Below are 17,339 nucleotides of genomic sequence, written 5' to 3'. Positions count from 1 at the left end.
TATCAGGATTGGAGATGACTGGACATGATTTCAGATGGGAGGGAATGATGTTACAGGGAAAAGAGTTCTGAATGACAGCAATCTTGTCTTCAAAATGGCTTGAGAGATTGTCGCAAAGGGCCTGGGAGACCAGTGGTTGGCGCTTGAGGGCCATAGGGTCAGTGAAGGCTCTGACCGTGTCAAGTGTATTTGCTGTAAATGGACATACTTCAGGTAATTATCGCAATACAATAAACAGAAAGGCCAATGTTAATCAGACGAATTGCTTTGCCCTTGAGAGACAACTTTGTAGGCGGAATTAGCGTACACAGAAAAAACTGGGATTTGTACTCTACATTTGCAAATATGAAATGTGCTCAAATAGCACAAATCTGAATGTTAAGGCTTAAAATCGACCTTTTGAATTACTTTTGTGAGACTTGGAGATAAGGATGATGCTAGATGATCAAAATGAAATATGTTTTTCAAAGTCGACTCTTGTCCATCACACTGTACTTTTAAGTACTGTTAGTATAAATTAAATCATTAACTGTTGAAGAGTGTTTTACCAGTTATAAAATGAGTTGCCAATGTACTTATGCAACTTCTAGACAGGGTGCTGTGGAACAACAGAGTGCCCACACGTTTATCAACTAACTCCAATACTTTCATTTCTGCACATACATGCCCCAGGGCTTGCACACAAACACAGACAACCTAACTTTGCCCACTGGTGTGTGGTGATATGAGGTTGAGATTGCGGATAGCAGCACAAGATTTGTCACACTCCATATTTAGAAATGCAGGAAGAACATTTTCTCACCCTGCAATGGGTGGCTGATTAGGTCCCTACACTTGAATAAAAAGATAACTGCGTGTTATCAAAATGTACCATTTAAGGAACACAAGATACAAAATGAACAGCTAATTACTGGTTTATGCTATAGCATGACCTAATTATCAATATCCATGCTCGAAACATTTTTTTAATAAACGTGGATATGAATAATGAGTTGGATAAGAGTAGGTTGAAAATACTCCAACGAGAATTTCAGTCAGCAAACATCCGTGCTCTCAGCTCACTGATGGAAGGGGAAGTAAATGGCCTGACCCCCCCACCCCCAACCTGCACTGAACTGGTGAATGAGGCATTCAGAGTGAGGGCTACAACACACAATAATAACAAGCTATCTAATCAAGGCCAAAAAGGGAGCTGGACACATAAAACTGCTAGCGAAATACTGAACCACAACCTCATGATAGACTCACGAAACAATCATGTACTCATAACCGACTCACTGATTACAAGATGGCTTCACTATTTAAAATTAAATGTTGCCAACAGTTAAATTTTTAAACTATGGCAATACACTACATTTTTTAACAGTTCTACTTTTTTAAAATGCTTGCTGAGATGTCTATGACAACATGGCAGGCTCTGAAACCATACAAAGGACGTATTAATTACGTTTGTATTTGTGTACATCTTTACCTGTCGTTAACATTGGTGTTGGGGTCTAAATGGGTCTCACATCGGCCAACAAAGTGCACGTCAACTACTAAATGTAAACATTGTATGGATTCCGTGTTCAAACCAGCATCAGTCACTACGTATGTTCTAAGTTGCAACACATTATGAAAAATATTAGTTAAACATATTTTCCAATGACAAAACACAAACCTAGGGCAAATCAGAACAAGTGTTATCGGCCATGAGTCAGTTTGATTTGGTAGTGTTAGTGGTTAGTTATATTCATTGTGATTCAATGGTGCAAGTCATAAATAAAGGAAAAAATTGTCTTCTTGGAGATTCGTGTACTGTTCTTCTAGTTCTCCCTTTTTCATGAGTGGCTGTGCATGGCAGCTGTGCAAGCACTACAAGAAACCGCTTATCCAAAAGAGGCTAACCCCTTATACATTTTACTAAGGGACCCACTGCAATGCCATTTTATCTCACATGGGCAACTCTTCCTGCCCATGCATCACAAGCCATTCCACTACTGCACCAGCAGCACATAATGGGACAGTCTCTGCTCGTTTCAACCAATGCCCTTTCTTGCATTATGAGTGTCTACTCACATGTGTGCATCATCCTAAAAAGAGGTGTGCTTTAGTGTCAAGGCTAATGGAACCATATTTCACTTTGCCTTTGCTTTTTTTCTTCCAATCGATTGTATTTTTTTCAGTTATACGTATGTGTTTAAATGATGGCTTAAGGTTACAGTAAATCTAAGCTATGGTATAGTTTTGCACCAATAAGATTCATATTTTCCTGTTATGTGCATATAAATGTAAAACCTTTTTTTTTTACACCTATTCTAAGTACACCTGCTTGTTAGGAAGCACCAATGTTTTCCAATTAAAGTTATACAGTATATTTCCAGGCTTAGGTGGCGGCATAGTAGTAAAAAAAATCATTGCACAGCTTCTGAAGGACAGACCCACTAGCTCTGCGAAAGCTTAAGCGTTTGCTGCAGGTCACATGAAAAGGCTAAAAGAACTTACCTTTGGTAGCGCCTTGTCTGGTAGACACTCAATCTAGGTTACTTACCGAAGGCAAGTAAACTCTTCATCTGATAGAGACTACTAGCCGGGGATTCCTTACCTTTTGATTAGATACCCAAGCAATACCTCCCCGGAGGTGGGTCTACATTCCAGTTTCATATGAGGAAGTCCTGCAGGACCAAACAGGCAAAGTGCCTGTCCCGACAGACCTGAATGTTTAGGCTACAATATTTTATGAAGGTTTACAAGAAAGCCCATGTTGCAGGCAGACAGATATCCAGGGCCGGAACTCAATGTGAACTCAATGTGCTGACACCATGGTGGCAGCTTCAGCTCTAGTGGAATGAGCACACAAGCCCTCAGCAGGTTGCTTTTTGACAAGTGCGTAGCAGATCTTGATAAAGAGCACAATCTACCAGGAGAATGTCCGCTTCTGCACGGCTTGTCCTTTCTTCGGTCCAACATACCACAGAGACTTGGTCGTCCACCCGGAACTCTTGCGTGTGGTCAAGGCAGAACTACAACATTTATTTTGGGTCGAGATGTTGAAGTCACTCCTCTTTCTTGGAAGGATGTGGCGGAGTTTAAAAAGTAGGCAGGGTGAATGATTGGCCTACATTAAATGGAGTGGACACTTTTGGTAGAAAGGAAGCTCTTGTACGTAGCACCCGTTTGCTTGGGTAGACTTTGATGATAGCCATGAGAAAGGTGCCTTGATGGTAAGGAGCCTGGGAGGACAATTGTGCAAAGGCTCACATAAGGAAGATTGAGGTCCACTGAGGCATAATAAAAGGAAAAGGTGAGAACAAATGTAAACCTTTAAAACAATCTATTTAGAATGTGGGATTTGAAGACGGATGGCTGGTCTAGCAACTGCTGAAATAGGAAAAAGATAACCCATTAATGTTCCCAGAGCAGAATCTGCTGGGCAAGAGAAAGAATGAAGGGAAGAACCTTAGAAAGAGGGGCAGAAAAGTGATCGATCTGTCTTTCTGTACACGATGCCACAAATATTCCCCAAAGGCAGGCGAATTCCGTCTTGGTGGAGGGACGCCTGCGCAGCAAGACAACTTTGCAGACTTCTGGAGGAAGGTAAAAGCTTTCAACTGTCGTCAGTCAATCTATACGCAAAAAAGGCATAGAGTGGACAGGTTCAGGTAGAGGACCCTCCCCTGGAGCTGAGACAGAACCTCCCGAAGGGGCAGCCTGATTTGAGTTAGGATGGCCATGCTCAACAGCTAGGGATACCAGACTCTCCGTGCCCAGTCTGGATCCACAAGGACGACTTGAGCCCTGTCGTTCCTGATCTTCTTGAGAACTCTGGGCAGGAAGGGTATGGATCAGAAAGGCGTACAGGAGGCCCAAGCTCCCCTCGAGACGAAAGGCGTCTCCAAGCGACAGCTGCCTTGAAAACTCCAGCGCACAGAACTGCTGACAATGCACGTTCTTCTCCGGTGGCATCTGTCACTACTGTCTGATCTGGTTGGGGAAGGGAGGGGGAGAGGGGTCTGCCGCTGACCCAGTTGTAGTTCATTAACCACCACTGCAGATATTTCGCAGCTCCCTCCGAGATCTGAACCATGTCGAAGAGATTCCCCTGATGCTGCACCCACTGAAACTACAAGTTCCACTGCAAAGCCTCCAATGCCTGAAGGCATGCGCACAAGCAGTTTGCAGGAGGCCATGAGGCCTAGCAGCCTCAATCAGTCTCATCAAAATCCAGGATAGAGGCTGAAACATGGGTAACAGCTCAGATGAAAGGGAGCACTAAGAGGGAGCCAGGTGTGACTTTGGCATATTGATAGTGAACCCCAGCGAGTGCAGGAGCCATAGTCTGGAGTTGGGAGACGACAGCCTGGAACGAGCCTGCCAATAACAGGCAGTTGCCGAGTTAGGCAACTAGCACCCCTGATCTCCGCACATGAGCTGCAAACACCGCAATCACCTAAGCAAATGTCCGAGGGCGCTGGTGAGCCCAAAAGGGAGCACAGAAAACAGTGCTCATGGCCCACAGTGAACTGCAGTTAACGTCTGTGGGTAGGCAGGACGTGGATATGGAAATATGCGTCCTGCAAATCCAAAGCTGGAAAGTCTTGCACACTGCAGTGGCTGGACGGGTAAAGAAGTGGCTGTAAGCGAAAGGTGTATTGAGGGTTGATGAAGGGCCATGGTAAGGCCCAAGAACCTCGCCATAGCTCTGCTGTCCTTAAATTGCTCCAGCCCTGAATCCACCATACATCAGAAGAGACGGGAGCCATTAAAGGGCATGTCCATAGGATCGGATTGGACATCCCCTCAAAAGCCAGTCGTTCTCAACCAGGCCCGGGGCTGTAAGGCCACCGTTGACGAAACTGCTCTGGTCAGTGGTGTCTAGTCCACATCGTATTGCTAACTTTGCTGCTTCTCGCCAATGGGCAACAGCGTGAGAAAGTACAAGCCAGGCCTCCCCTGGGACTGTTGGCAGCACCTGCGCAACCGTACCCCAAAGAGCGTGGTACTTTCGGACCAAAAGGCAAGTGGTGTTCACAGACCGTAATGCTAGGATAGAAGAAGAGAACATCTTCCCCAAAGCATCCAACCACTTGAATTCCCTATGTGGGGTGTGCTAGGGAATGCACCAGAATTTACAACAGACTTAGAGGCTTGGACCAACAAACTCTCTGGGGTAGTGTGTTGGGTGAGGATGTCTGGGTCCCCTGCAGCAAGTCGGTGGGGCGAGCAATCATCCTATTCAGAGAAGCTCTTGTGTTGGGCTTGGACCAGGTCCCAAGTAGGCCACCAGTGAGGGATTAGTTGAATGGGAGTAGCACTTCAGAGGGGAACACTCCCGGTTGCAGCACCTCTTTCAAGACGTTTGCCTTGACTGCCACTGAGGATAGATTAAGGTCAAGGACCTCAGCCGCCTCCCACACCACCACAGCAAAGGATGCTTCCTTGTCTGTAGCCACACTAGGAGGAGAAAGCGTTCCAGCATCTGGAGACGGGATCAGGCCACTGGCTTCACCCGGATCCTCACACCAGTCCATATTTCCTTCCTCATTAGGTTGGTATTCCTCAGGGTCCTGTGACCCCTTGCGTTTCTCCCCGAGTCCTAGCCCGTGAGAATAGGGCTCAAGCTCCGGCCTGGATGGCATGGCACCAGTGGGCGCAGGCGCTGGACGAATGATGTCCCTCTGGCTCCATGTAGGACTTGAGAATGGGGGTGGGCCTGCCGGTGGTGGGAGCGTCGGCCTCATGCCCGCACCGGGCAAGGTCAGGATGCAACAACTGGTGTTGGTCCATATCCATCTGTGGATTCTTGGGGCCAGGCTGGTGCCGGGGCAAGAACCATCTGCGATTAATCCAGCAGGGGCCCCTACCAAATCCACAGGACCCGAAGGAGCACCAGCAGGAATGAGCTGCCCAAATATTAGGTTCATGGCATCATAAAACTCTGGGAGTTGGACGGGGTTGCTCCGGGTACCGGAAACTCAGGGAGGCGGGGTGTCAGCCTAGTTGCTGGGTCAACCGAGGAGTGAGGCCTCGAGTGGTGATGGGCCCTCGTTTCGTTAGTCAACAGATGAGGACAAGTCGAAGACGGGTTCGGCTTCTTACTCTACTTTTTGTGGAACTTAAAAGAATGGCTCAACGACTTGGAATGTGATGACGACCCCGGGTTCTGCAAACGCTCCTGGGACGTTCCTCTCGCAAGGCAGTCAGAACAGGCCTTCAGGTCACGGTCCGTTCGAGGAACTCAGGCAATAAAGCTGCAGGTCAATTACTGACATCTGTCGGTGACAAGCGCCACAGGGATTGAAGCCGGCCGTCCTTGAGGACATCCCTGCCACGCCAGAAGGTAAGACCTCAAAAGACTAACAAAATGGCAAAAAAACTCTTCCCGGATCTGCGCTGACTGGGGCAGAAAGGAAAGAACTGACGCCAGCGCGCCTGGGTGGTACCTATAACGGCACCGCAAATGTAAAGCTGGGCAGAGTTAAAACTCTTCCGAGTTATGCAGAGCTCCGCAAGTGGCGGAGTGCATTAGAAAAATGCCGCTCGCTGTAATTTTCAGCGCCGGGTGTTTGTCCGCGGTGTTAAATGATCGCAAATGTAACCATGTACAACGCAAGCGGGCGCTGCTTCCTTTCTGCAGCTAGAGTAGAGTTTCTACTCGAGCGAAGGCCTTCTCAACACAAACAGGCGGTTTCTCAAAGCGAGCGGTCGCGAGCATACGTGGCCACCCGCATTCAGAAATCTGACCACCCGCATTGAAAAATCTCGCCGGGAGGTTGATTTCCCTTGCTCGCGCTCGCCTTGACGTTGATGAGCACGAATAAGGAAAAATCTCGCCGGGAGGTGGATTTTCCTCGCTTGCGCTCATCAACTTGATGTTGAAGAGCACGAGGGAGGAAAAATCTCCACTCCGCTATGTGGAGCAAAGTTTTTCAGAACTCTGTGAGCTCCGTGCAACCCGGAGAGTGGAAAACTCTGCAAACTCAGCGAGCGGAGCAGAATTTACTGCCCAGAGTTACGCAAATGTCTTTTTCGGTGCGGAGGCCACGCAGAGGCGAATAACACCACCTATAGGCATACAGGGGGAACTCCTCAAGGAAAATTTACGGATCTAGTCTGACACTTGGAGATAATTCAAAAGGAAAGGAATCTGCGGCTAGAAGTGTCTATCAGATAGAGAGAATAACCATTTTCAGCAAAGCCCGACAGTAACAAAAAAATAAGTATCCTAAAAAGGGTATAGCATCAGGGGATGCTTTCTCCCATGTCCTTTCAAAGACAAAAAAGCAGAATATAATGCAAATGGGCTGAAATTGGTGTTGACATAGTTAGGAAGAGGGATCGGCGACAAGAGGGAAAATGTCCAAGTGATATCTTTTGGAGAAGCGTTAGTCAGTCTTGCCTGCAATACATGTATTCCCAACTACATGAACAAAGGGACAATCAAAGCAACAAATTGACTGCAATACAAGCTCAAGATTTTGCTATCCTTTGTACATTATGATTGATTTGGGAGAAGGATGGTGCCAAAAGTGTATAAAGGACTGTGTATACTGCTGATCACGTTTACATACTTGAACAAAAGGTTAGTCAGGTAATAAAGTGTATCTATATTGTCAACACACAACAGAAAACAATATGTATGAGGAAGTGGGAGCCTGAAAAGATCATGGCATCAGGTAAGCTTGTGTAAACCTACAACACAGAACTTCCATTGCCACATAATTCGCAGGTCTTCTTCATTTTATTTGCATATTTGAATCATTGCCCGTTTGCAATTGTTCATAAGGTTCTCCTTAACACAATAATACCTAGCATGTTTATATTTTCTATGTATAATAATATATAGTACTATGAACTGACTCATAACCTATAATCCTATAGTTTAACCCCTTCCATGCCCATGACGGAACGGTTCCGTCATGAGCATCGGTTGTGCTGTGCTCATGACGGAACCGTTCCGTCATGGCCCCGCCCGCGCTCGAACCCTTCAGCACCGCGGGGGAATTCCCGCCGCGCTGAAGGGGTTAATGTATTTTATACGTTGTCAAAGATAGTGTGCTACTGTTCACATCACAAGGAATGTGCTTGTACAGATTAAAGATTGCTGATTTGAACACTGGTACCAGAAAATCTAAACAAATTCAAAGAAGAATGAGAACTAAAACTATGAAAGCATGCCACATTCCAATTCAAACGTAGAACTGGACAAGCAAGTCATGCATCCAGATAATACTACATTAAGTTTTGCATGCAGCTGATGACACAACTAAAAGCATATGGTTTGAACAAAGTGACCAAGCACATGCAGTGATAAGCAGTCTCATCAGTTGAAACTGGGCAAGAAAAATATCTGCTCCATCACACAGTTCACAGAGTTTTAAAAAATAAACAGTTCACACAAAATGCAATGCACTTACCTCAAACATTCTTGCAGCAGTACATCTAACGAGTGCTGATGTATGGACAACTCCATACCACAGTACAGTTAGCAGCAATTCATGGTATGCAGGATTGGCACTGCAATAAAAAAGATAAAAATACCTTACACTAACCTTAAATATTATCCAGTAGCCTCTTTCAAATTATCAGTTTGTGAGTACTGCGGTCATCTAGTGATGAACTGGAAACTCCTTAGAGAATTTTTACTACAAATCTTGGTACATCGCCCCTTTGCAAGCCCTCACCAGTTGAGTTAACCAGTGTGAATGGTCTAATCTAACGGTACGGGTCAGAGAGAGAAAGTGGATTGTGGGAAAGCACCTACAAACTAGGAGTAAAAAGAATTACCGCAAAGGTAACCATCTCCTACTCTTACATCTGAGTAGCTACCCGTACTCAACCTGACTAAATTCCATGGCAACTGAGAGTAAGAAAGGTAAAAAGCCAGAATCAAATAGCTTAGGTTTTAGCCAGCAGGTTGCAGAGAGATCTTTCTGGTAGCGCTTTACATCACTCCAGGAAGAAGCCACAGCAGTGTTGTGACCACAGGATGTGTGTGGGATAGTCCACATGGATAACTGCATATGTCTCTGACAGATACATGCTTGCAGAATGCAGCTAATGTTTTAGTGGTGGGACTGCGTGCCCTGGCCATGTATTGAGGTGAATTGGAGCTTCATGTACACTGCAGCAATGGGTGATGTATTAACCATCTTACAATGATCTCAGCAGCTCGGCCAGAATCCAGATAAATGCACAAAACAAAATTTATGTCCAGACTGTCCTTAAGTCTCCTCAGCTAAGGAAACAGTTATATAAACAAGCATTTGCAATGCAATAGGTCTCGCATTTGTGAGAGTTTAAGCTATTAGCATTGCAAATGACTATGCCTTTTATTTGTTTTAAGAAACCAAAACATAAATAAAAGACATTGTCATTTACAATGCAAATCGCTCCAACTTGCTTAAATGCGAGACCAATTGCATTGCAAATGCTTGTTTTTTTTGGTAGGCACTGAGTCATTGAGAGTGAGTCAATTAGTGACAGTGAGTTAGTGAGAGTGAGTCAATAAGTGAGTGTGTCAGTGAGAGTGTGTCAGTGAGAGTGAGTCAATTAGTGAGTCCTTGAGAGTAAGTCAGTGAGACTGAGCCAGTGAGAGTGAGTCAATTAGTGAGAGAGTGAGTCAGTGAGTGAGTGAGTCAATTAGTGAGTGAGTGACTCAGTGAGAGTGAGTCAAATTATTGATAGAGAGAGTCAGAGTGAGTCGAATAGTGAGAGAGAGTGAGTGAGAGTGAGTCAATTTGTGAGTCATTGAGAGTGAGTCAATTAGTGAGTGTGTCAGTGAGAGTGAGTCAATTAGTGAGAGTGTGCCAGTGAGAGTGTCAGTGAGAGTGAGTCAATTAGTGAGAGAGAGAGAGAGTGAGGCAGTGAGAGTGAGTCAATTTGTGAGTGATTGAGAGTGAGTCAATTAGTGAGTGTGTCGGTGAGAATGAGTCAATTAGTGAGAGTGTGTCAGTGAGAGTGTGTCAGTGACAGTGAGTCAATTAGTGAGTCCTTGAGAGTACGTCAGTGAGACTGAGCCAGTGAGAGTGAGTCAATTAGTGAGAGAGTGAGTGAGTCAGTGAGAGTGAGTCTATGAGGGAGTCTGTGAGAGAGGCAATTAGTGTGAGAGTGAGTCAATTAGTGAGAGAGTGACTGAGTCAATTAGTGAGTGAGTGACTCAGTGAGAGTGAGTTAATTAGTGAGAGAGAGTCAGAGTGAGTAGAATAGTGAGAGAGAGAGTCAGTGAGAGTGAGTGAATTTGTGAGTCATTGAGAGTGAGTCAATTAGTGAGTGTGTCAGTGAGAGTGAGGAAATTAGTGAGAGTGTCAGTGAGAGTGTGTCAGTGAGAGTGAGTCAATGAGTGAGTCCGTGAGAGTAAGTGAGTGAGACTGATCCAGTGAGAGTGAGTCAATTAGTGAGTGAGTCAGTGAGAGTGAGTCAATTAGTGAGAGTGAGTCAGTGAGAGTGAGGCATGAGAGAGAGAGTGAGTCAGTGAGAGTGAGTCAATTAGTGAGTCATTGAGAGTGAGTCAATTAGTGACTGAGTGAGTTAGTGAGAGTGAGTCAACGAGTGAGATTGAGTCAGTGAGAGTGAGTCATGAGAGAGTGAGTCAGTGAGAGTGAGTCAATTAGTGAGAGAGTGACTCAGTGACTGAGTCAATCAGCGAGTGAGTCATTGAGAGTGAGTCAATTAGTGACAGTGAGTTATTGAGAGTGAGTAATGAGAGAGAGTGTCAGTGAGAGTGAGTCAATTAGTGAGAGTGACTCAGTGCGAGTGAGTAAATTTGTGAGCAAGTGAGCCAGTGAGAGTGAGTCAATTATTAAGGAAGAGTGAGAGTGAGTCAATTAGTGAGTCATTGAGAGTGAGTCAAATAGTGAGTGAGTCAGTGAGAGTGAGCCAGTGTGAGTGAGTCAAATAGTGAGAGAGTGAGTGAGTTTGTGAGAGTGAGTCTGTGAGAGAGAGGCAATTAGTGAGAGTGAGTCAATTAGTGAGATAGTGACTCACTGAGTGAGTTAATTAGTGATAGAGTGACTCAGTGAGAGTGAGTTAATTGCGCATGCCTCGCGGTTAAAGTTTTAGAAAATAAGGAAAAAAATACAAGCCCGGCGGAGCATGGGGCGCGCGCTTGGGGGCGGGTGGGCATATTCCAGGCGGGGGAGCGGACCCTTTGCAGTCCTCCCCATAAGGCGGATTGCATCCGCAGAAAGTGATGCGTGTCACTTTGCAACCCTTTGGTTCATTCTGATGTGATTGATATGGTGCATGTGAAGCCAGGGGTGTCATGGAGCACTCTGATGTTATTGGTAAGGTGCATGTAAAAGTCTGTGAATGTATGTAAGTGAGTATGTCAAAGTATGTGTTATGTTATCTGTTTGACTGCAGCAGCGACATGAGCAATATATGAAACGCTATGTACAGAAAAAAGCAGCGTAGGTAACAGAGAGAAATCAGTGGAATGAAAGTGAATTTAGTGTTTTGAAAGCAAAGCAGATAAAGGGGTGAGAGAGAAAGAAAGGCTCCAAAATAGTATTAGATTAAAGTTATGTCAGCATACCGAGAATTAGAGAAGGAAGAGTGAGAGAAGGGAAGAGACAATAAGGTAGTGGAGTGTGTGCTGTTGTAAGTGAGTGACGGGATGAAGCTGCAAAATGGAAATGACAGTCCTTATAGAAACATTCTGTGCAATGGGCTGTGTTCCCGATTCTAACTTAAAATGTGTGAAATGCGACAAATAATCAAACACCTTTAGGATAAAATATGTTTTATGTTAACAATACTGTGCAAGATAGAATCCGTTAAAAAAGTACAGGTTTTTGGTGGATCAGAAAAATGTGAGTTTGGCGTAAATTAAGTCCCTTAGAGGGGAAACATCAATTAAGGCGGATGTCTGTGTGTTGCTTTTGCTCTCTGTGTTTGTTTTCTTTTAAATACGTCTAAATCCTAAATCATTCGTCAATCAGGATGGCTTTGTCTATGTTGCGCCCCAGTAGCGCCTGCTGTCTGTTTCCAGCAGAGAGGCTGGAGTCCTGGAGAAGCAGGATGCAAGCGCTGTTATCGGAGAAAGGAGGGGTTACTCAAAGAGGATGGCTCTGTCGGTCTTGTGCCACAGTGGCGCCTCTTGTCTGTTCCCAGCTAACACTTGCTAATTGAGCATTGTAGCTGTGGAAATGAAAGACTGACACAGAGATGTGCATTATAAGAGCGTACATGGAATGTAGAGAGTGGTAGATGGTGACACACTGTCCAGCATTCTGTGCAGGAGTTGCTGTGGCAGAGGAGCTGGACATATCTGTTTCCTTTATGACTGAAGCTTACAAAATAAAGAAGGCTGTTTGTATGTCCCTGCCACCTGCCTCATTACTCCTGTGTAAGGAAGCTGTACACCGCACACCTACACTCACTAGACAATAATATGAAGTAAACTACAGTTTAAAAACGGTGCACAGCAAAATACTGAGATGCAGTGGTCATTTTGGAATCATGATGTCGTTTGATGACATATGCTTAATTATGTAGTGCACATTGTTCTGTAATGTGTGCTATTGCAACCATATAAAAATGTATTAAGTGCTTCTCCCAAAGATAGGGCTGTAAAAATTCACAGAGTAAAGATACAGTTGTACCACTTTCTTCACTGACAGAAGAAAAACATTCGTTAACAATAAATTATTCTTTCAGTAAGAATAGTGGTTTGTTTTATTTTTGAACACCTACTATATTCACAATGTTTTCTGGAAGCAACATTTAGGTGATAGCTGGAATTTTGTATATTTTGTTATGCTTCAGACTGATGAGCACTATTGCTTGACCGCAGCCACTAGTTAGTTCTCAGACATCAAAGGAAGTGAACATACAATGACAAACTATGTGCACCTGCAAGTGAATTTCACACGCGTTGTTTGTATGGGAAGACACTGCAATTTCACCTCCCCTTACTCTCAAACAGCGAGCTCACTTCACAGTAAAGTGCTGATATATATTACTAATTAGGCACTTCATGTTAATCTAGGCTTACAATCATTTTTCACACATAAATCCAAGCTGGCAAAACCTACATTGATTGAAAAAATAAAAGCAAAGGTTTTTTTAAGAGGCACGGACCTAAGTACCTCAACTTAAAATCGGGTGCATCTAAACTCTGGCATTCCTGCTAAGCCGCTTCATGTCAGTGAGACAAGGAAAATGCAATTGTCTTTTGTGAAGACAACACTAGGCAACCTTCTTAGAGAGTCAATGAAACGTGAAAAAATAGTTTTACTTGAAGACGTGTGCAAGGCCTGCTTGCATCTTTCAAAAGAACTAGGGGGTCAAAACATGCACATAATGTGCCTTTCTTCCTTCCCAGAGACTTATTTCGAATTCATGCAGTTGAGTCACTGCAGTTGTAGTTTCTATATCCCCTATTATGGTAACAGCTATGTGTTATCTGGTTACCCTAAGTACCATACCATATACTGCAGGTATTATTGCCATAGAAGTGCAAAAAAGCGATACCTGGCTGCATAATCACCTCTTTACAGCTATATAAAGAAAAATATCAGACAATATCAGCTCAGCAGCTAATCACCATGGCTCTTGCAGCAAGAGGAGGCTGAGTCCGGCTGAGCGGGGGAGGTGGGAGGGAGGTGCGAAGTGGTGGGAGGGCACCCTACGGAGAAATGCAAAGCGTCCAAGCTGCAAGCAAAACATAGCGGAAGAGTCTACACCGGGCGACCGATGAACTCCTCAACCTGGCAGCAGGGGTGGGAGGAGAGTTCCATAGGCAGCCTGTGTTTGGTGGTGGGAGGGAGGGCTGCCTACGGGGAGATGGAGCTTAAAAGTTGAAAGCGCGGCGCTTAGAAAATAGGTGCCACGCTGAATAATAGTGTGAAGTTAAACAAGTAATCAGTGTTGCTGTAGGTGTTAAAGTGCATTCTTCTTAACCTAATTCATAGTATAGAAAGTTTCAGTTCGTATCGTAGGAAAATATTTGTGAAAAGGGAAAAAATATATTATGAGCCAATGTCCAATTGGAAGGCTTCCCACTAATCAGCAGCTGAGCAAAATGTACTGCAGGAACAATATATCCCTTATATTCTGCAATTAGTCCTAGTGGAATGGCCACCACATATGCACCGCTGCCAAGCTAATGTACAGGTGAGAAGTCAATCAAACAGCTAAAAGAGGGGTAAAAGAAACAGAGAATCACTCTCTCAAGAAAAAACAGATGTAAGTGAATGTGTGAACATTAGTCGAAACAACAGCAAACAACACTGCGGAAAATACAAGCATGGAAAATGTGGAATCCATTGCACAGAGACTCTGAGCCGATCCTGGGGGGAGGCCAGTTAGAAACACCAATGACAATGAATTGCGGACATCAAAGGCCAAAGGGTGGTTTTAACAGTAGTGACGGGGGAGGGACTGGGAGTGATTTGTGGACGGAGCAGGCATAGACGGGAGGGAGGAGGTGGGTAAAACTTTTAAACGTGCACACAAGCTAACTTGCCCTTTTCCGACGTAAATAAGTATTTAACTATAAAGGAGAAGCACAATGTTTTTTAGCAGCCACAAAATCATAAGGGGAAACACGCTGCTGTTCAAATGCCACAAAAGCACGAGTGCTAAAGTGTAAAAATGACAAGCGCGCACTGAAGTTTACGAGGAGGGAGTGGGGGCGGGCACAGTGCAAATGGTGTGCACTTTGATGTCCTCCGTGGCCGCGCGGCTCACTGAGGACATCAAAGGAAGTGATCAGGCAGTGCTTTTCAGGCTGCCAAATGGTGCGCGTGCCCGGAGCACATGCACTGTAGTTGGCGGCCTGAAAAGCACTGTTTGCACTTCCAAAACTCGCTTACTATAAGTCTCGCCAGAGCACCGCTAAAGCGCTGTCTCAGGCGAGACCTAAAAAACAAAGATAGGAGAACAACTGTTTATTTAGACAGGACTTTTGTTAAGGAGGGTGAATCCAGAGAGCTACCCAGGCGCTATGGAACATTGAGAAAGTCTCTGTATAAAGGGTTGTTACTCACTTCAACTAGTCGATACAATGGCTAGAAAAACAACATTTTCATAAATGAAGGCCCATGTCATAAAAGGCCGTTGTTTCAAAGCAATATGAATCAACCCTGCAAAGAAGAGGCACAGAATCCACCTGGGCTTGGAACAACTTACTGGAGTGAATTAAGTTAGGCTGTGACTCTTATTTGTCACGTTGGCTGATTAGAAGGACTCCCCAGACAAGTCAGGCACCAATGGCTAGGAGGTAAGGCCACCACTACACCTGACTCCGCAAGGTGACAGTAAAAAAATATGTCATTGATCACTGGGCATCTGAGAAGGGGCTGCAGTTATTCCCTGGAGCCCAGTGAAAGACCTCAGTGATTTGCTCTCATTCTATGTTTTTAAAAAAAAAACATCCTAGCAAACAGCAGGCCCTCCAATCAGACAGTGTGATAACAATTTCTAATGAGAAATAATGGCGCCTCAGGTGGAATGCCACCAGTCATCAAATAGAGGGCATTTACTGGAGGATCTCCCTGGTAGCGAGATGAGAGAAGATATCTCATAATGTCAGCTCTGGTGCTTTTGATCCTTGTAGTGAGGGAGACTAGCTAGAAATAGAAGGCTATATTATAATGCCCATGCTCATGCCCACAGAGCCAGCAAGAGCTGTGGAAAGTAAATGCTTGCTGAAGCAGAGGGTTGTGATGCTGTGTGTGAGTGAGAATCAGTATTACTTTTAACCCAGATCTCTTGACTGGGGGAGAATGTCTGCATTATCAGCATTCCGTCCATCATTTGTTTGTTGTAACGCTTTTTGCCCTAAGTGGGATGGGTATTCCCAGACGTGGGACCCGTGCTCACTACGCCACTGGAGTCAAGCTATCCTGGCTGATGACGGCTGATAGCCAGAAACCGGTCCTAGGATGCTTGATTCCGGTCCAGGGAAGACATGGCTTGGCAGTTCGGGCTGGACTGTTCCCATGAGGCACAGGGTCAAGACTGATTTGCATATGGCCATGTCTGAACTGGGGTGGCGTAGTGGGCAAAAGAACGATGGATTTAACCCAGATCTCTTGACTGGGGGAGAATGTCTGCATGGTCAGCATTCCGTCCATCATTTGTTTGTTGTAACGCTTTTCGCCCTAAGTGGGATGGGTATTCCCAGACGTGGGACCCGTGCTCACTACGCCACTGGAGTCAAGCTATCCTGGCTGATGACGGCTGATAGCCAGAAACCGGTCCTAGGATGCTTGATTCCGGTCCAGGGAAGACATGGCTTGGCAGTTCGGGCTGGACTGTTCCCATGAGGCACAGGGTCAAGACTGATTTGCATATGGCCATGTCTGAACTGGCGTGGCGTAGTGGGCAAAAGAACGATGGATTTAACCCAGATCTCTTGACTGGGGGAGAATGTCTGCATTGTCAGCATTCCGTCCATCATTTGTTTGTTGTAACGCTTTTCGCCCTAAGTGGGATGGGTATTCCCAGACGTGGGACCCGTGTTCACTACGCCACTGGAGTCAAGCTATCCTGGCTGATGACGGCTGATAGCCAGAAACCGGTCCTAGGATGCTTGATTCCGGTCCAGGGAAGACATGGCTTGGCAGTTCGGGCTGGACTGTTCCCATGAGGCACAGGGTCAAGACTGATTTGCATATGGCCATGTCTGAACTGGGGTGGCGTAGTGGGCAAAAGAACGATGGATTTAACCCAGATCTCTTGACTGGGGGAGAATGTCTGCATTGTCAGCATTCCGTCCATCATTTGTTTGTTGTATGGCTAGAAAAACAACATTTTCATAAATGAAGGCCCATGTCATAAAAGGCCGTTGTTTCAAAGCAATATGAATCAACCCTGCAAAGAAGAGGTACAGAATCCACCTGGGCTTGGAACAACTTACTGGAGTGAATAAAGTTAGGCTGTGACTCTTATTTGTCATGTTGGCTGATTAGAAGGACTCCCCAGACTAGTCAGGCACCAATGGCTAGGAGGTAAGGCCACCACCACACCTGACTCCGCAAGGTGACAGTAAAAAAATATTTAATTGATCACTGGGCATCTGAGAAGGGGCTGCAGTTATTCCCTGGAGCCCAGTGAAAGACCTCAGTGATTTGCTCTCATTCTATGTTCTAAAAAAAAAAACATCCTAGCAAACAGCAGGCCCTCCAATCAGACAGTGTGATAACAATTTCTAATGAGAAATAATGGCGCCTCAGGTGGAATGCCACCAGTCATCAAATAGAGGGCATTTACTGGAGGATCTCCCTGGTAGCGAGATGAGAGAAGATATCTCATAATGTCAGCTCTGGTGCTTTTGATCCTTGTAGTGAGGGAGACTAGCTAGAAACAGAAGGCTGTATTATAATGCCCATGCTCATGCCCACAGAGCCAGC

At 45.2% G+C, this 17,339-nt stretch overlaps 1 protein-coding gene across 7 annotated transcripts in view; it reads right to left on the bottom strand.

Annotated features, from left to right (window-relative positions):
• RELCH (RAB11 binding and LisH domain, coiled-coil and HEAT repeat containing) overlaps positions 1 to 17,339 on the bottom strand; it is a 760,620-nt gene that overhangs the window by 122,405 nt on the left and 620,876 nt on the right. For all 7 annotated transcript variants that reach the window (XM_085606887.1, XM_085606888.1, XM_085606890.1 and 4 more), the window contains one exon: positions 8,397 to 8,496. In XM_085606887.1, coding sequence (XP_085463013.1) covers positions 8,397 to 8,496 — 100 coding nt within the window. The remainder of the gene's footprint in view (positions 1 to 8,396; positions 8,497 to 17,339) is intronic.

The sequence above is a fragment of the Triturus cristatus genome, chromosome 5_2 (assembly GCF_964204655.1).
Source record: "Triturus cristatus chromosome 5_2, aTriCri1.1, whole genome shotgun sequence".
NCBI lineage: Eukaryota > Metazoa > Chordata > Amphibia > Caudata > Salamandridae > Triturus > Triturus cristatus.
The sequence above is the reverse complement of the archived record's forward strand: the minus strand, read 5'-3'. Positions and strand labels throughout refer to the sequence as shown.